Source organism: Convolutriloba macropyga, chromosome 9, assembly GCF_964194025.1.
Source record: "Convolutriloba macropyga chromosome 9, txConMacr16.3, whole genome shotgun sequence".
NCBI lineage: Eukaryota > Metazoa > Xenacoelomorpha > Acoela > Convolutidae > Convolutriloba > Convolutriloba macropyga.
In genome coordinates, this window is record NC_134476.1 from 27372851 (window position 1) to 27394298 (window position 21448).

At 36.8% G+C, this 21448-nt stretch overlaps 2 protein-coding genes across 3 annotated transcripts in view; one reads left to right on the forward strand and one right to left on the reverse strand.

The window, feature by feature from the left end:
* The window catches only part of LOC142345701 (signal recognition particle 14 kDa protein-like), a 335593-nt gene extending 328090 nt beyond the window's left edge, over nt 1-7503 (reverse strand). Inside the window, exon 1 of one of the 2 annotated variants that reach the window (XM_075397948.1) lies at nt 7474-7493. The gene's annotated coding sequence lies outside the window, so the exon portion shown is untranslated. Of the gene's footprint in view, nt 1-7473 lie in introns of both variants that reach the window. The other variant, XM_075397947.1, reaches the window with a different exon arrangement.
* The window catches only part of LOC142345698 (serine/threonine-protein phosphatase 2A 56 kDa regulatory subunit gamma isoform-like), a 316862-nt gene that overhangs the window by 269743 nt on the left and 25671 nt on the right, over nt 1-21448 (forward strand). Inside the window, exons 2-10 of the mRNA XM_075397944.1 lie at nt 7834-7976; nt 8047-8094; nt 8771-8930; nt 9288-9691; nt 9964-10094; nt 10163-10222; nt 10558-10891; nt 12201-12503; nt 19306-19497. Coding sequence (XP_075254059.1) covers nt 7935-7976; nt 8047-8094; nt 8771-8930; nt 9288-9691; nt 9964-10094; nt 10163-10222; nt 10558-10891; nt 12201-12503; nt 19306-19497 — 1674 coding nt within the window. The 5' untranslated portion in view covers nt 7834-7934. The remainder of the gene's footprint in view (nt 1-7833; nt 7977-8046; nt 8095-8770; nt 8931-9287; nt 9692-9963; nt 10095-10162; nt 10223-10557; nt 10892-12200; nt 12504-19305; nt 19498-21448) is intronic.

Genomic DNA, 21448 nt, shown 5'->3' on the forward strand with positions numbered 1-21448 from the left:
AAAAAACTCCAATCTATTTAAGATTTAGTGTCGAAATAAGCTAAAGGTGGCTCAAGGAGCGACACCAAAATGTGGGTGTAACACAACCACTGAATTCGAAGATTCAATTCATTACAAAACAATAAAAAGCAACCTATAGATTATTGTACTTACATAGCGACAAGTGGTTTTTAGAGGGAAATTTTCGATGCACATTAGGCCGCTATTTTGTCGGATAAAAAATCAGTTCAATAACAGTCACCATTTTGCACCGATGGATCAAAAACCCGAAAGCATAGAGCCAAATCGTGTCTTATTTGAAAGGTTTCATTAGTAGGAATACCTAAATTATGAAAACCGAACTTTTTCCGAGCTTTGTATGTAAATTTCACGCAATTCTATGCTTGTTTTAAATATTTGATTCTGATTGGTTAATATTCTCTCGCTTAGTTACTTTTCTCTCACTTAGATGTTTTTACTCGCTAACAGAGGTCAATTAGAAAAACATGAGGATAGACATTAGCGATGCAATGTTTAGTGACTTTTGGGACGAGGTTTTCTATGGCCATTTTTACCCAATCCTACCGTTGCTCAACAAGGTGATCAACGTTACTATAGCAAAATGGACCAAAAGGAATTTCATCTATTGCGTTATTCACAGCTTCCCAATTTGTTGAAAGCATATTTGATATGATGCAAACAAGTTGTTCGTTTTCTAACTGCCTCTCTTATTATTCTGATTGGTTTACAATCAAAACAATGCTTTTTATCTAAACTGTTCTTCGAAAAAAAATTATGATCAACGTTGAAATCAATTATTGGTTCTGGATCATTTAATAAGACCACGTCCATTTGAAAAGTTGATATTGCCTGCTTATATGTTTTGACAATTTTGTTTTCGTTTTGTGGAAATTATAAAAAATCATCAATAAAAAATTGAAATGTTCAATATCCCATTCATATGGACTGTTTTCAGGTTGATTTTAGACAGAACGTAATAGTGTAGGTTTCAATTTTTGTTATTTTTGGCGATAATCATTACTCATTTGCTTTGGGGTGAGGCTTTTTCTTTGTGCTTAATATGATCACTTATAGCAACTAAAACGTCACCGTGTTTCAATTTGAAGCTTTCAGTTTTGCAATCAATTTGTTGGTATATTTAGTAAAACAAAACAAATAGAGATGTCTTGAGAATTTCAGCGGTAAACCTAGTTTTGGTCTAGCAAACGATGTCATAGCTTCAAATTGTTGCATTTTCTAGTTTAATCCTCCATTTTAGGTTTGAGATACTTCGCACGTTGAACGACAAAATCTCTAAAAATTATAGTCACTCTGCATCGGCTTTGCTTTCGGTTGCAGTGTCCGAGCTTGTTTCAATTCGTTCAATCCAATTTTCTCCATCTTTGATCTCAGGTTTAACTTTCTAATTCAAAGGTCTTTTCTATCAATTTCAAAATTTTTCATAATTATTCTTCAATTACGTAGATATTCCTTTTTACTTTTGTTGTCATAACAAGACATTTTGCAAATGCCAAAAACAGCATGAACATAATCTTTCAGTCAAAACGTTGATATCAATGCTCTATCTCTACTTAAGGGACATTCAAGATTTATTAGGAGTTTTCGAGGTTCTCCTTTTGCAACAACATTTCCAAGACTTTGGATTTTTCCCAAGCGCTTTCCTTCTATTTTCAAAGAATACTATGGTTTTTCAATTTCTAGAAATTCAGTATTCATTTTCTCATCTGGAATGCATAAACATTTTTCAGGAAAGCCGCGTATACGTATGCTTTTCTGATTGTGATTTGGTTTTATAAAAGTAATTTGAAAAATTTCGCCTAATCTTATGGGCCGAATGATTTGGCAGAATTATTGGGTTTGTTCTCTCTGATTCGATATAGATCTAGTTTGTTTTTTGATGTCTTCAATTGAATTCTTTAATTTTTTGGCGAAGTTTTCATTTGTTGTGCGATTTTTTTTCTAGTTTTGTTAAGCACGTTTTGATGCTCTTTGTGAGGTGTTTGGTCTTCTTTCACTACATGTTCATTGCAGATGTGTATTATGTTTGATTTGGACTTGATGAGTTCTTCGATGTTTTTCTGGTCAAATTCACTGCATTCTTTCGCAGGTGCAATATTCTGGGTTTTTCGCATTAAAGCCTCCCATGAAATTGTAGCCCCTATTATGGCGTAAATGCCATGATGGGGGCTATTGGTTATCAGACCTTCAAGCTGGGGCAGGGGATATAATGGGAAATACCCCATTTTTTGCAAGAGAAACACACAAATTTTTCTTTGATGATTTTTTAGCAGATGTGGCGCTTGCCGGCTAAATCTATCTTTTTGTTTTTTTTCGAAAAAAGATAGCTTTTGTAATTTGATTGCGATGCAAAACTTACGATTGGTGGGTAAAGAGAACTCATTGAGTGTAAATGGGACGGGGTTGTTTGTGGAAAGATAGGGATAGAGCCTACTACTTTAAATAGAGCAATTCTGCGGTTTTTTGTGTTACTTTCCTTTTTGTGTTACCTAGGAAGCTTGAAAACAACGTGCCAAAAAAAAAGAATCCAGAAAAATCATGGGAGAAAAGAGCTAATGCAAGCTTTCATGTAGATTGATTAACTCTCTCTTTTTCTCTTCCGGTGCAACACTACGGGACTTAATCCGCCACAGAGTCAACTTGGCATTGCAAGAATTTCGTAAGAGATCATTAATAAAAGGCTTCTAACTCTTGCGATGTAATTGAAACTCCACAGTGTCTTACTTTACTGTAACGTTGCCGACGGCGAATACAGCAAAATTATAAATCAGTTCATTAGGTACAACACAAATCACAGAACAAGACAAGGCACATATGAAGTTTTTGTTGCAAAAACAAGATTGTATAAAAGCGAAGACAATTTTTGGATAAGAACAGCAATCGTATATAAAATTTTGTGTAGAACAACAGATCACAGGAGCAAATCAAAAGGAAAAGAAAAGATAACCAATACCTACGCACAATTCCTTCGGAAACGACTTGTGGAGAACGACTCCTGTACCTGGAGCGTTTGCTGCTGATGTACGATTTGTAACATCCACAAAAAACTCATCTAACTGACGATCAAGGGTATGGACCACCCGTGGTTGTACTCCAGAAGCCTTCTCTACAACTACTACCATGATCGTTTTGCCTGTGCTTTCAATTTTCTCATTTTTTCTCTTTCTGATTGTCTGACAGTTTTTTGCTTCTGTTGGATTTCTGATCACGTTTGTTTAACTGCCGCAAACAGGTCTTCTTCACGCCTGCGCAGAGTCAAGAAGAGCTCTCGGTCAGTAAAACCTAATAAATAGGTTTCTATAATCGAATTCAAGGGTAGCCGTGGTTGCCCTTTTGTACTGCTGATTGTTGGAGCTAGGTCATTACATCATCCTCTGGAGAAGTACGATAACATTCGAAGACGACTCAAAAGGAAGTTCATCTCGAAACCAGGATACAATGTACATCCAAACGCTAAAGATAATTACAAGGCAGTTCAAAATCGATTGCGATACGTTCAAAATCATATTGTGGCACGATATTATCAATAACTTGGTAACTAGCCCAAAAAGCGATAATATAACACCCCTCAACGGCGATCAATTAAAAATTGAAATCAAAGATGGATATAGTTGGAATTGTTTATTGCGTCAGAGAAAGCGCTCCTAACGTCTATAACAAATTGAAATAAATTGAGATACCAGTGTTGCATATGGTCAAGAACTTTTATCTCGCCAAAAACAATAGGATAAGAAAGTGTTAAAAAGGCACAGCAAGCTTCACTTGAATCCATTTCTGGGAGTGAAAACGTTTTTCACAATCATACGAAACAACTGTGTTTTGAACCGAACTTGCAAAAAGAAGAATAGCAAACCCCAAAAAGAACGAAAAAAAAACTCTTCCAACAGATAATCAACTTTGATTTTGGTTTAAGTTCTGTGAAGTTCCTAGCGGTTAAGTTCCCTGGTCCGGATCAGAACTTTCAACTTGAAGTCCCAGTCGTTAAAACTATTTATGAGAAATTCCTAGCGGTTAATTGCCTTGGTTTTGCTCAGAAAATAAAATTACACGAAATGGGGAAAAATTGTAAAACTTGAAAGAAGGCGATTTACGCAAACGAAAAAAGTTACACTTGTGTGGCATGTAATTTTAACATGCATCTGACTCCTTAATGTACACCTCTTTCGCCACCTGCTGTTACTGACTTTAAAGAGTTTGGCATGAATGCCATGCTACTCTGCATTAATTGTGTTGAACAAAATTAAAGAGATAACTTTATGCGATGCCGAACCATGTCAAAAGTTGCTGAAAAAAATCGATAGCTTGGATGTTGGGAAAAAACTGAAGAATATGGAAAGACAACTAATGGACTTACTTTATGGAAAATTTGAAATGCTACGGAAACAACGTGTGACAAATTTGAAAAAAACTTATGCTGCTGTCGTTGCTGTTGAAATTACTGAAGGAAAACCTAAAGGAGGTAAAAAAGATGAAAACTCGAGAAATTACAATGTCCTTAAACGTATAAGAATACAAGGAATACCTGAGGATCCTAATAAAAAGAAAGCGGAAAATCTTGTCCCAAGAAACCCAACAAACGATGAAGTTAAAGATCTACTCGATTCGATATTTGCGAATACACATACCACGGAAATACAAAGACATGGAAAATTCCGAAATGATAGAAAAACCATGAACGGTATTAGTAACCATGGCAAACGAACACGAAGCAAGAATTACTCAAGCAAAAAGTTGAGAAATCAGAAATAAATTGGTCGAAGGAAACATTTACATCCTGCCAGCGTCGAGGAGGGATGACGCATTGAAAGAAAATGAAATGCTAAAAATGCGAAGGGAGCTGCCTGATTGAAGAGTACCTAAGGAGAAATTGAAAATTCAAAATCTAGAACTTTACAATGACGAAGTCAAGGTGCAGTTGGATTTACAGAATGCCCCTGCCCACTAGCTGGGATTTCTCCATATCTTCCGACTAAATACAAGAAGCTCAGTAAACATCGAATAAAAATCAAAATTCTCAAATGGAGTAATTAACTCAGATTATAATGATCTATGTCTTTGCGAAACCTGGTTGAACGATAACATCAATGACTCTGAAATCTTTCTTGACGATTACACTATTTATAGAAGTGATCGGGCCACGATCGGATAAAAAAGCGCATGGAGGTACCCTCTTTGCTTGAAAAATACTCTGTTCTCGGAACAAATGAATTGCACTCAACCAAAAGCATATGTAGCAAGTAAAATTACTCTTATTGACTCTCAATTTCTCTATATGCGTTCTACATTCCACACATATCAAGCTCATAACAATACACAATAGAGCATTTCTAATTGCTCCTGAGAAATGTTCATAAAAACAAACCAATCGTCAACTGTCGTGACCTTAATTTCCCAAAAGCAAACTGCATCCTACAGAAAACATCTGGTTTTAAAAGTGGAAAACCAAGTAGTCACTGATTCAGCTGAAGAAGACAGAGCTGTATACCAAGAATAGTTACTAGGATCGAAAAATACAGACAGATTTTTAAAACATCTGAAAAGCCTAAACAAATCTGCCTGCGTGCTCAAAGTCTTGATGAATAATACCAAGCAAAATTCACTTCAATGTGAACAAGTAAATATGTTGATTGAATTTTTTCACTCCGTGTTCTCCCCAGAAACAAATTTCATTTCGAAAGATTTCAAAGTTCAGAAAAGCTCTCTTGCAAATTTTGACATCTCGAAAAGTTCAATCAGAAAAATAGTAGATGTTATTGATGCCACAAAATCCAGAAGATCGATCGGCATACCTCCGGATTTTTACGTAAAGACTAGCAAGAATCTCTGCAACATCATGCATTCAAACTTTCGGAAAATAAAAAGGCTGCGAAAAATAACCGACAGCAGGAAAATTGCTGCCATGACGCCATTTTTCAAAAAAGGAGACCGTTGAAAATTTGAAAATTGCGGGCGCATCTTGTTATTGAAAATCGATTGCAAGATTTGCGAAAAATGTATATATTGCATTTTACAGTCATTTTCGAAAGTTCCTAACTAAGTGTCATTATGGTTTTGTCAAAGAAAGATCTGTGCAAATAAATTTGCTGCTATTTCTCCACAGAATATATGAAGCTCTTGATCAGGACTCTCACTCAGAGATAATTGCTTTCTACGCTGACTTCTCAAAAGCTTTTGGCAGAGTACCACATTATGATTGAATTTAAAAAGTGATTGACCTTGGAGTTGGTAGATGTTTGCTTAAATACTTATCGACTATTTGAAAGATCGACGACACTATGTGCTTGTGGACAATACAAGATCGAAGATACTCGATATAACAAGCGGGGTACCACAGGGGTCGCTCCTGGGCCTATTACTGTTCTGTATAATTATAAACGATGTTCCAGATGTCCTGATGTTTTCTGAGCCCTTTATCTTCGCTGATGATCTTAAAATTTTGGCTGTACAAAGAGGCTACTGCGAAGTTCGAGATGATCTGCATGGGATTGAGAACTGGGTAATCCAAAATAAAACGGAGCTGGCAATAGACAAGTGTGCATATCTGAAATTCAGAGTTAGGGACCAACAGTACAAATTGATGGGAAAGGATTTGGCAGAAACCGCAAAAGCCGCTGATATATCGTGGCAACAGCATATTGATGAAAGAATGAAGAAAGCAAATAGAGTTTTGTACATGCTAATGCGAAATGTTGCAATTAAAATAAAACACGTTTGTGAAATTGCCATAACATAAGTCCTTAATTTTGCGGGTACTGCTGTATGGTTTCACGTGCTTGATATATCGTGGCAACAGCATATTGAAGAACGAATGAAGAAAGCAAATAGAGTTTTGTACATGCTAAAGCGAAATGTTGCAATTAAAATAAATGATGTTTGTGAAATTGCCATTACATAAGTGCTTAATTTTGCGGGTACTGCTGTATGGTTTCACGTGCTTGACTACAGGAAGAACTGAAATTCAATATCTGGAAAAGTTTCAAAAAAGGTAGTCAAATGGATAACTGGAAATAAAGACACAGAATACAAAAGCCAGCTTCGACTATTAAACATATTGCCACTACCAATTTTTATCCACCTTAACGATCTATTGCTAGTTTCCAGAAACACATACTAAAGAAACAAGGAACAAGGAAGTTTTCAAAATGACGAAAACTCGAACAGAGAAAGCGCGCAGTGAATTCGCCTTTAAAAGCTATCGAATAGCAAACCGCCTAGAAAATTTAATAAATTTAAGAGAACCCGTTGGACTGAAAAACCGAATATTACGAACAATGTGAAATTTTTTTCGAGAAGAAATTTTCTGAGCGAAATTTTTGCACTTGGCAATTGTTCTGCGATTGTCAAAACTGTAGAAATTATTGGACAATATTTTAATTTGATGACTGGGACTTTAGACCCTTCAGCACAGCTGTAAATCCCCAACAACAACTGCTGCCGCCGCCATTTAACATGAAACTATTTAATAAGTTTATCACAACAATTAGGCTAACTGGAGCAACTGCGGAGACGTCATAACGACCTTCTAATTGACTGCAACGGGGAAATCTCAGTCTATTGATGTGAATTCCCAAAAAAAACAACAAATTAGATGCATCCCAGTTTCAGATCTCGTGCCATAACATAGGTTGCAATTAATATGCCTCGGGGGTATGAAAGAGGAGAAAAGCTGAATGAATGTTCTTCAAATAAGCGTCTCCAGAGCAACGACCCTCTGACGTCTTAACATGTCCTTAAGCTTTGTGATGCTATGCGCTGTTATGAATGAACAGCTGAAATTGCTTTGAACTCGGGACAATATACAAAGTTATACATTTCAGATTGCTATGTCCAGGATCTTGGTTTGATTGTGTTGGTCACTGCTATGGTCTCAAGTGCATATTCTCTTATATTTCTTGTAAAAACGACTTGAGACTGTAATGAAAAATCCACTGACTATGCCAAATAAACCGAAGAAAGGAGTAAGTTTACCATATAATGTTTTTTCGAGACAATCTTAAAGTTGTATTTTGCAAGTTTCTTTCGTTTTAGACTACTGGTTCGAAGCAGAGTGCAAAAAGCAGCGGTGATTCTGATGAAGTGAGTAGTGGTGTACTCTGAGTAGTGGTGCGATTCGGATAAAGTGATATTATTTAGACCTCCCTAATTTTACGTGATCTTTAAATTGTACTATGAAAAATCTCGTCATGCTATCTAGGAATCTCAACTATCTATCTATAACTTGTTCTTGCGAATATGAATTATTCAACCAATTTTTGCAATAAAGACCTTGCGTAGACGCATAAATCTGAAAAATTACAAAATTTGTCAGTGTGTGCTAGCCTTTATTGATTGAATCTGTTATGGGATCTATTCTGTTAATTCTATTCGCAAAGCTTAGTGGGTATATAACTTTTACGCCCCCCTCCCAGGTGCACGTGCTCTTTTTTACTTAAGGTGCTATATAACGACACATAAATTGTGATTAGGGCATAAAAACACTGGGAGCAAAACAGAATAGATCTGAAATTCGGAATAGGCTTGATATAACTTACTCTTTTGATACTAATCATAAATATTAGTATTTATCATCGTAATAGTTTTGGGGTCATTGCTTAGCAGTGTGTAGGTTGATGTTTATGTCTGCGCATAAGTAGCGTTATTTAATGCGGCTATAATGAAACTGGAGTCGTCAAAACTACTGAAGTGGAATTTTCTTCAATTGATTACAAAATCATCCTTGATGTTTTTGTAACAATGGTTAACCTGCTTTTAGAGTTTAAAGAAGACAGCACATGGCCCTGCTCCTCCCACCACTCAGTTGTCCAAAATTAAGTTCAATGCCGGGGCACCTATTAGAAAAGAGAAGAGGCAGAACTCCTCCCGCTTCAACATCAGTAAAAACAGGGAACTCACCAAACTTCCTAATATCATGGGTGAGTATGTTAACTATCCGCTAATGTACCATTGTGCAAAATTCTTGTGAGTTGATTGTATATTATTCCAAACATATCAAGATTTGAGATCATTGACGAGTTAATTAGACAGCTGAATATTACTCGACGATGTAGTGCAAGCTATAGTTTTTTGTGGAGATCAACAATTCTCAATGATTTTTTTTTTCGAAACAATTGGTAAGAAATTCGGCTGAACTCATTTATCAGTGTCATACATTTATCAGTAGGATTTGTTTTGAATTTTAACGTTTTTGATCAACCAATAACTTTTCAAACAATATGCTCATAAATTTCCCCGATTTGTCACTGGTGGAAGAAAACTAGTTGTGTTTTCAGAAGCAGCCTCTGATGCGCGCGAGGAGCTGTTTGTTCAGAAGTTGCGGCAATGCTGCACCATTTTTGACTTCGTAGTTGATCCTCTGAGTGACCTGAAGTCAAAAGAGATCAAGCGAGCCGTTCTGAATGAGTTAGTCGAGTATGTGGCCCACAATCGGGATGTGATAACTGAGGCCATCTACCCAGAAGCAATCCACATGTTTGCGGTCAACATGTTCCGCTCATTACCCCCTGCGTCCAGTCCTACGGGCGCTGAGTTTGACCCAGAGGAAGACGAGCCGGCACTGGAGGCAGCTTGGCCACACTTACAAATCGTGCACGAGTTCTTTCTCCGTTTCTTAGAGTCACCAGACTTCCAGCCCAATATCGCTAAACGATTCATTGATCAGAAATTTGTGTTACAAGTCAGTGCCAGTCGTAACTAACATTAATAATTGCTGTCAAACTAAGGTTATAACGGTGTTCGACTTCACGCAATATAAATAGAAGACCCGTTTTGGCTTCTCGCGAATTATTCCTGATCTAAATTGAATTGAAAAGGTTAATTAGTTCTCGATTGCGATCTAATGGCAAATGCGTTAAACAATAGTATGAGAGCAATTGTTCTGACGTCAGTCATTGTTTATAGTGTTTCTATAGTGTTGTCTGTTTGTGATGTGGGGTTTTTGTGTTTCAGTTAATTGAGTTATTTGATAGTGAAGACCCGAGAGAACGAGATTTTTTGAAGACGACACTGCATAGAATCTATGGCAAGTTTTTAGGTTTGAGAGCGTACATCCGCAAACAGATTAACAACGTTTTCTACAGGTTTGTGAAAGTACTTATGTTGTATAGAATAAAAAAAATCAGAGCCTGAAAACTTGTTTGAATTTCAGATTTATCTACGAGACTGAAAAGCACAATGGTGTAGCTGAATTACTAGAAATCCTTGGAAGGTACGTTATGATTAATCCGGACAGATAAATCTCGAAATCAACACTGAGCATCAAATTTGTGATTTGAAGGTGAATTGTAGATGCCAATTTTGTACGCTGGGCTTGAAATTAATTAAGTGTTGACTAAACCAAACACTGATTCATTCCCAAATGGCAGTTTGTGAAAAAATATGATGTATATGCATCAACTTAAACCTTGATTCATTCTTAAATGGTATTAGTTTTCGAGGAAAAAAAATCTGATACGTAATTGTATCGGAATCAATTGTTGGCAACTTGGCGCTTTCAAGTAATAGGCAGCAATAACATCTGAGCTTGAGTGGTGTTTGTTTCAGCATAATCAATGGGTTTGCGCTGCCGCTTAAAGAAGAGCATAAAGTGTTTCTGCTGAAAGTGTTGCTACCACTGCACAAAGTCCGTAGTCTTGCAGTGTACCATCCTCAGCTGGCTTACTGTGTGGTTCAGTTCCTAGAGAAGGACAAAGCCCTTACGCACCCCGTCATAATGGGCCTGCTTAAATTCTGGCCCAAAGTTCACAGTCCCAAAGAGGTCATGTTCCTCAATGAGTTAGAAGAGATTCTGGACGCTATCAAGCCAGAACAGTTCCAGGATGTGATGGTGCCCCTGTTCAAACAACTGGCCAAATGTGTTGCCAGTCCACACTTTCAGGTATGACAGCAAAACTATGATAGTAAAAACAGTTTTAAGAAAAATAGGACAAAAACTTTTTCCGCCGCTATTTGAAATTCTCCCAAATTTGGTCGAGGTTTTTTTCAATTATCTCAAACCTTAAGGTCGGGGTGGACATTTTTTTAATGGGAAGATATTTTTGGGAGCAAAAATAGGCGAGCGTTCTAATCTAAAAGGTTTTGTTTAGAGCCAGCCCCCCAAGATTCCTTGGTTCCATTTTTTTAAATGAGAGAACCAACTGATCACATTTTCAACTGATTCCAACCGATGGGTGCCCTCAAATTTTTTATTGCAGTCATTTAATCTTCAAAATTTAAAGATTTGATAAAACAGTCCTTAAGGCAAGATAACTCCAGTCGTTTATAAGCTGTTTTAGTTCAAATTCGTTTATAAATGCGTTGCTCTCAAACAAGTTTGAAGCAATTATTGTAAACATGGTGTCTTTTTTAATGCAAAATATTCACTTCGCCTTTTTGACTATTCCGGCCTTGACTTTTTTCGTTTTAAGTAATCTAAAGTTCTCCCACAAGTACCAGCAGTTGAACTCTCAAGTGGGGCAGTGATCTAGTAAAAATTAAATGAAAATTGCGCCAAAATTGGTGTATTTTTCACTTTAAATTTTATTAGTGGTTATAGTGGTATATAATAACGTCATTTGAAGCCCCGCATTGAATTTCGTTACTTCTAGCTCAAGCGGGCTGCTATAGATTCAAGCTCACTCTCGTTCGAGAATATTTCTTCAGATGTTAGTCGGTTGTTTTGAGAAAAGAACATTTTAAATTCACTTTTAAGCTAAAAACTCGACAGATTTTTGCGCGCTTTTGCTGAATGTTGAGTTGAATGTCACAAAAGTCGGGTCATCACAGTCGGTGGCTATTGCACTCCTATTGTTTTATAATACTCAAAACGAAAGTCTGTGTTGATTTACCTATTTTTGCCACCTTCTCAACACTTTTCAAGAAATCTGCTGGACTTAGCTGTGCTAGTTTTTTTAGGTGGATATCAGCTACTATGTGTTATACTTGCATTTTTCTCTAAAAAGCATGACATGAATTCAGATGCCTTAAATAATTGTTTAGCCCTGACTTCAATTTTGTAGTAATTTCGTATTGAATACCCATATAGCTGTTCTTTAAACTATCTTTCTTGTTTACCTAATTATTCGATAACGTTGTCTTTCTCTGATCTAGCCTCTATGAATATTGCAATCTAGCGTTTTTTAAAAAACCTAATAAGGAATTTTGAGTTATGAATATTGTTGTATTTGAGTTGGGTCGTTATGTTTTAGGTGGCAGAGAGGACACTCTACTTTTTCAATAACGAGGTGGTGGTTGGTCTGATGCAACAGAACACAACTGTGATCATGCCTATCTTGTTCCCGGCACTGTACAAACACTCGAAAACACACTGGAACAAGACGATCCACTCTTTAATCTACAATGGGCTCAAACTCCTCATGGACATGGACCAGAAGCTGTTCGACGACTGTGTGCACCAGTACAAAGCAGACAGGCAGAAGGAAAAGGAAGTAGCACAAAACAGACAGAACGTCTGGCTCAGGATCAAAGACTGTGCCGATAAAAATCCAAATGTAAGCAACAAGTCCTCTGCAATTCACAATTAGGCCGCTACTAATGGACTAATGGTTGATTGTGCAAAACTTTTGGTTTGCCCGAACAGTCCTAATGATGTTTGCTACTACATAGAGGTCACGTTCCTCATGGACCAACCAAAAGTCCGTTCTCTAGATCTGTTCTGGTAGCTTCCGCTAATCAGATCACTGCTGATCAACCCAAATTTTTGCCTGACGATCGTTTTGCTTGGAGGTCAACCTCCTCGCTGAATTTTTTTGGTTAGATTCCATGGGGTCACCTTTTTAATTGCTCTCAACCGAGATTTTTCGCTTGACCGATTTTTCGTCTTACCAATTTGAATTTTTGTCCTCAAAAACGGGATAAACAGGCAGCGGCCAGAGAGCATTAAGTGCTCTTAGAGCCTTCAGTTTCATTAGAGCCCCAACGTGGGCTTTAGTAGTCCTTCAAGTGCTTAGAATGGTGCAGCTGCTGTGATGGCCTTAATTGAAGGTTAATAGGTCGTTTTTAGGAGTTTTTGGGCTCAAAATGCTGCAATTTTTCATGTTTTTTGTGATTTTTTGAGTTTTTGTTTGATTAATAGCCGCCCTCATCTTCTCAGCCGGCTATTATTGCGCTCGTATTTTTCAGGATCAAAGACTGTGCCGATAAAAATCCAAATGTAAGCAACAAGTCCTCTGCAATTCACAATTAGGCCGCTACTAATGGCCTAATGGTTGATTGTGCAAAACTTTTGGTTTGCCCGAACAGTCCTAATGATGTTTGCTACTACATAGAGGTCACGTTCCTCATGGACCAACCAAAAGTCCGTTCTCTAGATCTGTTCTGGTAGCTTCCGCTAATCAGATCACTGCTGATCAACCCAAATTTTTGCCTGACGATCGTTTTGCTTGGAGGTCAACCTCCTCGCTGAATTTTTTTGGTTAGATTCCATGGGGTCACCTTTTTAATTGCTCTCAACCGAGATTTTTCGCTTGACCGATTTTTCGTCTTACCAATTTGAATTTTTGTCCTCAAAAACGGGATAAACAGGCAGCGGCCAGAGAGCATTAAGTGCTCTTAGAGCCTTCAGTTTCATTAGAGCCCCAACGTGGGCTTTAGTAGTCCTTCAAGTGCTTAGAATGGTGCAGCTGCTGTGATGGCCTTAATTTAAGGTTAATAGGTCGTTTTTAGGAGTTTTTGGGCTCAAAATGCTGCAATTTTTCATGTTTTTTGTGATTTTTTGAGTTTTTGTTTGATTAATAGCCGCCCTCATCTTCTCAGCCGGCTATTATTGCGCTCGTATTTTTTTTTTACTTCGTCAACCTTTTTTTCGCTTTACCATTTTGCCGCTTTTTCGACATTTTGCGTGAAATCTTTTTGACTTCTCTAGGCTAGTTTCTCTCTTCTCTCATTCTGCTAAAAGTGAATTTGAACATCAGTTGCTAAGCAAAGCAATTCAAAATGAACCGAGTCAGTATAAAAAATTGAAGTCAGAAATAGAAACGGGATAAAGCCCAATTTTAGATGCCCGCTATTTGAACGTCGTTCCTATAAGTCTTAGTTACCATCTTTTATGCTTATTGGTATTGATAGTAGCCCCTGTAGCCTCTCTCTAAGAAACAGAAGTATGTTCAACTACGAAATTTTTTTTTTGACTATTTTATGAGCAATATGTTTTGGTACTACAAACACAAACACGCAAAATGATACAAATTTTTGCAATTTTTTTCAAGTTTTTTGAGCTTCAGGGGCCCAGCAATCTCATTTGAGGTTTGATAATAGGGCACTGCATAGTTTCTAGTAACAACGGATTTTTTTCAACATTTTAATGTCTCAAATTTTAGCACATTTTTGATAAAATTTGCAATTTTTTTTAAGGTTTTCTAAAGTTTTTTGTCAGTTTTTTGTATTTGTCCATTCTCAAGTACCAAAAAACCTATTCCACGGTCTGATGACAGTTACTGCATGGTTGTTAGTTTCAATGGAATTTTTTTCAACAAATTAACCTTTCGAAAGTTTTTCCAAAACATTTCTCTTTTAGTCAGTTTTTCTCACCTTAGTAGCCAGCTAACCTCATCCAAGGTTTGATAGTATGTTATTAAATAGTTGCTAGGGGCAAGTGAATGGTTTTCTATTTTATTTTAAAGAATTTCTATTTTTTGAAATTTGAAATTTTTTCTGAAAGTTTTTGCCTATCGGTCTTTGAGCCCATGAATTTTTGAAGGCTTGGAATTGGGTTACCGGATGGCGTCTAATAGCCTCTAGATACACAGAAACGATTCTGAAGATTTTGATATCATGATTTTCCGTAACATTTCATTAAAATTTGCTATTGATTTTTGATTTTTTCGGTCATTTTCGAGTTAATCGATCTTCAAGGGCCTATGAATTTCTTTCAGCAAATGCAGATATAATACAGGACCGATTTCAGAAACAAAAATTGGTTTTGAACATATTTTTGAAATAGGTATAATTAAAGAGATCAAATTTAGCCTTAGGGGTAAAAGCTTCTAGAGTTTTAGCAATGAGTGTATTTTTGTTCAGTTTTTTTTATTGTTTTAATTTCTCAGTTTTTGGGAGATGATTTTGTTTCTGTTTTCGCTGGCATTGTTTACATGATCTGCTGGTCAGGTAGAGTACTTCTAAGTTCTTCATTCAATTCTTTGAATTGTATTTCAGGACTTGTCCTGCTATGTTTTTTTACTTAGTAATGTGCTGTTTAACAACACACAAGTTGTAATTGGGGGCTTCAAAAAACACTGTGGTGATACAGAATAAATCATATTAGTCTTGTCTTAATCATTCTCCGTGTAAAAAAAAGTTTGCGATGAGTATTTTAGTTACAGCATTCTTTCCGATAATGACGAGAACTTTGATTAATTGATTTTGAACGAGAAGCAATTATTGTAAACGTGTATGTCTTTTTTATGCAAATTTTTTACGTGACCGTTTTTGCGCTCTGCTTTTAAAATAATCTTCGACTTCTCACGTGACTTACGCACTTCTTTGATTTTTGATTGATTCCAATTTCTCTCAGTCCGAAATAAAGTTTGTTCAAACAAAACCAATTGTTAGAGTGACGATGACAAGAGCCTGATATCGAAACCAAACCGCCCTTAGTCTGTAGTTTTTGCACCCATAAAGAAAAATTTAGCTAGGCGCTGACCCTAAATTAAATTGGCCCACCTGTCATTCGAGAGCAGTTTTTTCGACGTTAGAATTGTCATTCGAAAAGAATTGTTAACGACTCTGTTTAAAATTCTTTTTGAATTGTAAGCAGTCGTTTTCGTTATTTTAAGTTCGTTTCAACCATTTGAAGACTTAATTTCAATTGCTTAAAGATGGTTTTTCTAAAACATTTTAACAGAGAAAAGATTTTGAAAACATTGCTTTCAAGATTTTCAGCAACTTTTTTGTAATGTTTGCTGACTTTATTTCGTGTTCAAAATTTTATCTTCCCGTTTTTTGTCGGTTACTGACTTGCAGGTATGCTGTTTTTTTGTAGTAGGATTGAGTTTGGTTTGAAGTCATAAGTATTGAAGAAATTAAACAGAGCCACTAGCTTTACAGTTTCTCCAAGATCTCGAAACTTTTTTTCCTTTTTAATAGCAGCACAGCGATAGCTGGGGCTATTTTTGGCCTTCTCTTCATTATGACGTCACAACCACTTCAAATCTGCCATTCGTTCATGCAATTTCAACTGAATTGCGTGCGTGACGTCATTTTTCGCTCTTAGTGGAGCGAGTTTTTTTGTTCATTCGCGTGGTAAATTTTTGGTCAGAATTGACTTACCTCACTCTCAAAAATGACTTCCTCACTTTGAAATTGACTTTTATTTACTTTAATTCAAAGAGATAAGGTCAAATGGGTGTGCGTCACTCTAAATGAAGGTTATTAGAGAGCAGCTAATAGAGGCAGCAAAAACTTATACAGATTTTTAATCAAAATATAACATATCAGCAGGGACAGTCTTTTTTACTGTTTTTTTAGACTGCGGGTAGACTGCGGGTCTACGAATCTATTGCGGCTATTTTCTGGCAATCTGCCAGCTAAGTTGGTTGTTGAATTCAAGTGGCTAACAAAATATCTTTTGGGTTTGTTATCTTGAGTATCTTGAATAAGAATGTTTTGAATTGCTCTCAAACGAAGTTTGTTGCAATTATATTAGCCCTGTCGGTCTTTTTTATGCAATTTTTTGCTTGACCAAGTTTTTGTCTGGCCCATTTCGGGATAAAAGGGTAGCGCCGAGTGGTCACTATGGAGACTTATAGTTTGAAAGGCGGTTCTTAGAGCTTACCCCCACAACACCCCGCCCCCCCACATCAGTCCCGTTAGCCTTGTTTCTCTAAATTCGTATTTTCAAAACTTTTAAAAAACATTTTCTGGTTAATTTAGTGTCTTTTCTTCATTCTACCGTTTGATACACTGTTTTTCGTTGCTTAACTTTTTGTCTGATTTACCTCACTCACTGTTTTAACTTCAAATTTTTTCAATCATTGAATTACTCAGTAGTTAATACGATCTTGAGCAAAAGGACAAAAGCAAAATAAACGGAATAAAGCCTGGGCGGTAAGACTTAACGCTTGAAGACTCAGCTCATAAATTTGTCAAAATTCGTTAGAGTGCTAACTGTTATTAGCATTAGGTTTATTTTCATGATCGAAATTTCGTTCAAGGTTAAGAAATATTCTCGGTGTGTTCAATGGCAAAATCGGAAGAACCGAGATAGACCATAATATCCTGGTCATTAAGTAATAGCGTGTTTCATTATCACTATAGTTCATTGCAGCAATTCGTTGCTGGCATTTTTTTAGCTTAATAGTCCTTAGTTGAGCAGCCGTATGAAAGGATAATTGTGCTATCTAACTTAGACTGCACACAAAATCAGTACACTTTTTGACACTTAAAAAAATCTTCTGTTTCAATCTTCTGTTTCAATCTCGTTGGGCAACAAGGGGGTCAACGCCCGCTATTTCAACATTTGCTAGCTAGTTTTTTCAATGGGTGACTTCTTTTAGCACAGAATATCAAATGCACGTAAATTTTATATTGGGTTTCATGCAATGTATTGTGAGAGCGAGAAAGTGGTTTATAAAGTGTAGCTAAGCGAGGAGTTTTTTTTATCACGTGCTGCATTTTCCAAGCAGTTTTGTCTTAACTCTTACTTGTCACCTTAAATTGTCAAAAAGTGTTTCCAAATTTTAACCTCATCTCAAATTTTAGCAAGTAATTGTACACTCTGGACCATTTTTGGCCATCTTAAATGTTTAATGGGTTTAAGGATCGAATTTTGTTCCCATTTTGCTTTTTTGGACGCTTTTAAGCTAATTTTGTGGTATTGTTGAGTTTCTTTCAGTGCTGGTCTTTTATATGCTAAATTTTTGCTCGATTAATTTTGCGCTTTTGTTCTAGAACATTCTGTGACTTCTCAAGTGATTTTTTCAAGCTTCACTTCTTCATTTTGAGTGATTTCCATTGCTCTCATTCTGAAATGAAGTTTGTTGCTTAACATAAAAGTGATTGTTGGCGTGTGAGGAACGTGGTTGTTGCATAGTGGTAAAATGTCTGGTTGCTATCCTGCAGGTCAACGGTTCGAACCTCTATCAGGTCCAAGTGCTTCTATAATTCTGATGGAAGTGCTTTTAAACAACAGTTGCTCAGCAGTGCAATCTTGAATGAATGGAGTCCTAAAAGTCAAGAACAGAAACTGGTTGGACCCATAAAGTCCAATTTCAGATGCCTGCTGCTTGAAATTTGTTCTAATTAGTCTTAGTCACCGTCTCTTATGCTTATAGGTATTGAAACTATTCCTTGTGTCCTCTCAATAAGTAACAGGAGTATCCCTAACTACGTAATCCAATCAAAATGACACGCACTTTAGAAAAAATTTTGTAAATCAACCAATTTCTTTCGATCCCAATCGGGGTTACGGGAATCATTGGGGTCTATTTTCTGGCAGTCTGCCGGGTATGTTTATTCACCTTAGGTGCTCTGTTATGAAACACCATTTATTATTTCAATATTCGTTGATAGTATTGCTTCTAGTTTTAAATCTAAATTTGGCCTGGGCAGTTATATTTAAATTTATTGCTGGAATAATTGATTAGTCTTCTTTCAAAGTTGCCATGCGCATTAGGATATTTCCGCCTCGTATTGGGAGAATCTAAATACTTTTCAAGGTCGTTTTCAAGGATTAGAAACACTTTTAGGTTCAATTTGTTTTGAACCCACTGTATGAGATGAATAGTTTGTAACAGCAAGCAAGGTTGTCCCTTCCTCAAAAAGTGGGAAAAGGGAAGTAACTACGAACTAATTGGCCGTACGCGTCTTCTAAAAGCGGCAATATTGGGTTAAATTAAGTCACGCCTGACAGACATGCCTGCAAATAAGGAGCACAAATTATCTGCGATTATTAAAATGCCTTTTATATGTTGCCTCAGCATTCATCCAAAAGGGCCAAGGTATTGACATTTCGCTAAAATCTTCAAATGGCGAGCCGGCTGATTTAATTTTAAACATTAGAAATCCAATTTCTGAACATGATACATTTCTATGGCGAGTGTCATTTACATGGTATGTTTGAACAGTGAGATTGAATTTGTAATTCTAACTGAGGTAACATTCTGTACTTGGTTAGCGTTAAACATATTTGGTTTTTCAAACCATTTCTGGCATTACTTAATTTGTTTTGGGCACGTAAAAAAAGGCGAAAACTAAACCAGTAGTTTCATGCGCAAAAAACTAAGCGAAGAATCGGTTGCCATGGTAACGACATGCAAGCCATTTATCACTGCGAATGAGTTGTAAATATGGTTTCAGGCTAAGTTAGTGCAGCAGCACTTTGATGGCGGCGCTGGTGATGTGAGTCTGGTGCTGAGTAGTCTACAGGCATCTGCCAATGACGAGGATCCAGAGAACGATCCGGACACCCTGCCCACGCCAGACGAGCTCCACTCCTCAATACCGGCCAATGCAGCCGCCGCTGCAAATATGGCCGCAGCCGCCTCAACTGTTAGTGCTATTATTCTCTCGCTATTGATACTGCAGATCTCCAAGAGCTGAAGTATTCAAACGTCTGTACTCGCGATCCACAAAGATTAGGATCTACAAGCCTGCGTGAATAATCTGATGCATGTTGTGATTAATACTGTTTTCATGAGCTATCAAAGTGAGGGAACAGCTGTTGTAGAGCTAACAATTGTCCATTGTAATGAAAAAATCGACGGAAGAAGTACATTTAGGCTCGTTATACTACAGAAAATTAAGTTGGGCTTGAGAATTGCGGTTTAACGAGGATATGCGTAACCAGCAAGGGCTTGAAGTTAACTAATTTTTATCTGGCGGTAGCTTTCTTTATTATAGCTGCGAAGCTGTAAGCTGAGCGTAGCTATGTTGCGGTGCTCTTGGTTTTTTTTTGTTTCGTCGTCTGACGCTTTATTTTCGTTTTACATTTGTTCTAGAACATTCTGTCTCGTCACTGCTTAAATGGCTTTTTCGCGCTTGATTTCACGCTTTCTGCGTGACCTAAATTGCGGTTATTCAGAAACAGAATCTGTTCCTAAAACAAAGTTGATTGTAAGAAAACAGATTGTATGGTCCGACAGCCGAGTGGTTAAGGCGACTGGCTGTTAATCCGGAGATCGCCGGTTCGAGACGGGACAGGGAAACTTTTTTTTGCACCCAAAAACAACCTCCTTTGAAATAAACTTGAAAGTTTTATAGGCGGCGGCGATAACTATTATCAACTCACTTCTGTATCTTTTTCCATCTGTATTTTACGGCACGCAAGTCTATTTCGCAGCTATTCCGGCAATCTGCCGGCTATGTTTTTTTTGTTCAAATTATACAAGTGCGAAATTTTTTGTGGTGATTGACGGCTTCGGAAATTGCATTGGAGTATTGATTTTGGTCGCGCTGAAACAGGAAGTGGAGCGAAAAAGCGAGGGGTGTTGTGGCGTGAGTTTTCTTCACTCTAATTTAAAAGTAGCGTGAGAAAACGGTGTTTGAACGAAAATTCGCTTTCTCGCTAGTGGTTTTTTTGTTCACATGCGACATTTTAACACTGATTTTTCGTTTTTGTTTTTGTTTTTTGATCTGTTTTTAATAGCCGCACAGCGATAGCTGGGGGTATTATTGGCCTTCTCTTGCTTTTTTACAATTCAAAGAATTTGAATTGTATTGGGGCTTTTTTTTTTTTTAAGATCTGTTCACACATTTTCATGATATTTGAAGTCAAATCGGAGTAGTGATTTTGGTCACGCCGAAACAGGAAATGGAGCGAAAAAGCGAGTGGTTTTGCGGCGTGAATTTTTTTCGCTCTAATTTTAAACTAGAGTGAGAAATCGGTGTCTGAACAAAAATTCGGTTTCTCGGTAGTGTTTTTTTGGCAATTTCTACTGTTTTTTCAATTTTTGGATCGGATTTTTTTCTAAATGGTTTCCCCAATCCATTCACAGCTCATTCTAGGCATAATTGTTTTGTTTGAATTAAATTTTAATTTCTCGCTAGTGGTTTTTTTTGTTCACATGCGGCATTTTGACATTGATTTTCTGTTTTTTTTATTTTTTTGATCTGATTGTTTTTTAAAAATGGTTTTCTCAATTCACTCATAGTCCGTTCTAAATCTGGTTTTGCTGGTTAGTCAATGAAAATTCTTTGAATTGTACGTCAGGACTTGTCCTGCTATGTTTTTTTATTTCGTCGTCATGATTTTTGTTATGACCATATGACGTCACAGCCACTTTTTGTTCATTCGTTCATGCAATTTCAACTGAATTGCATGTGTGACGTCATTTTTCGCTCTTAGTGGAGCGAGTTTTTTTGTTCATGTGCGTGATTAAATTTTTGGTCACACTTGACTTACCTCACTCTCATAAATGACTTCCTCACTTTAAAATTGACTTTTATTTACTTTAATTCAAAGAGATAAGGTCAAATGGGTGTGTGTCACTCTAAATGAAGG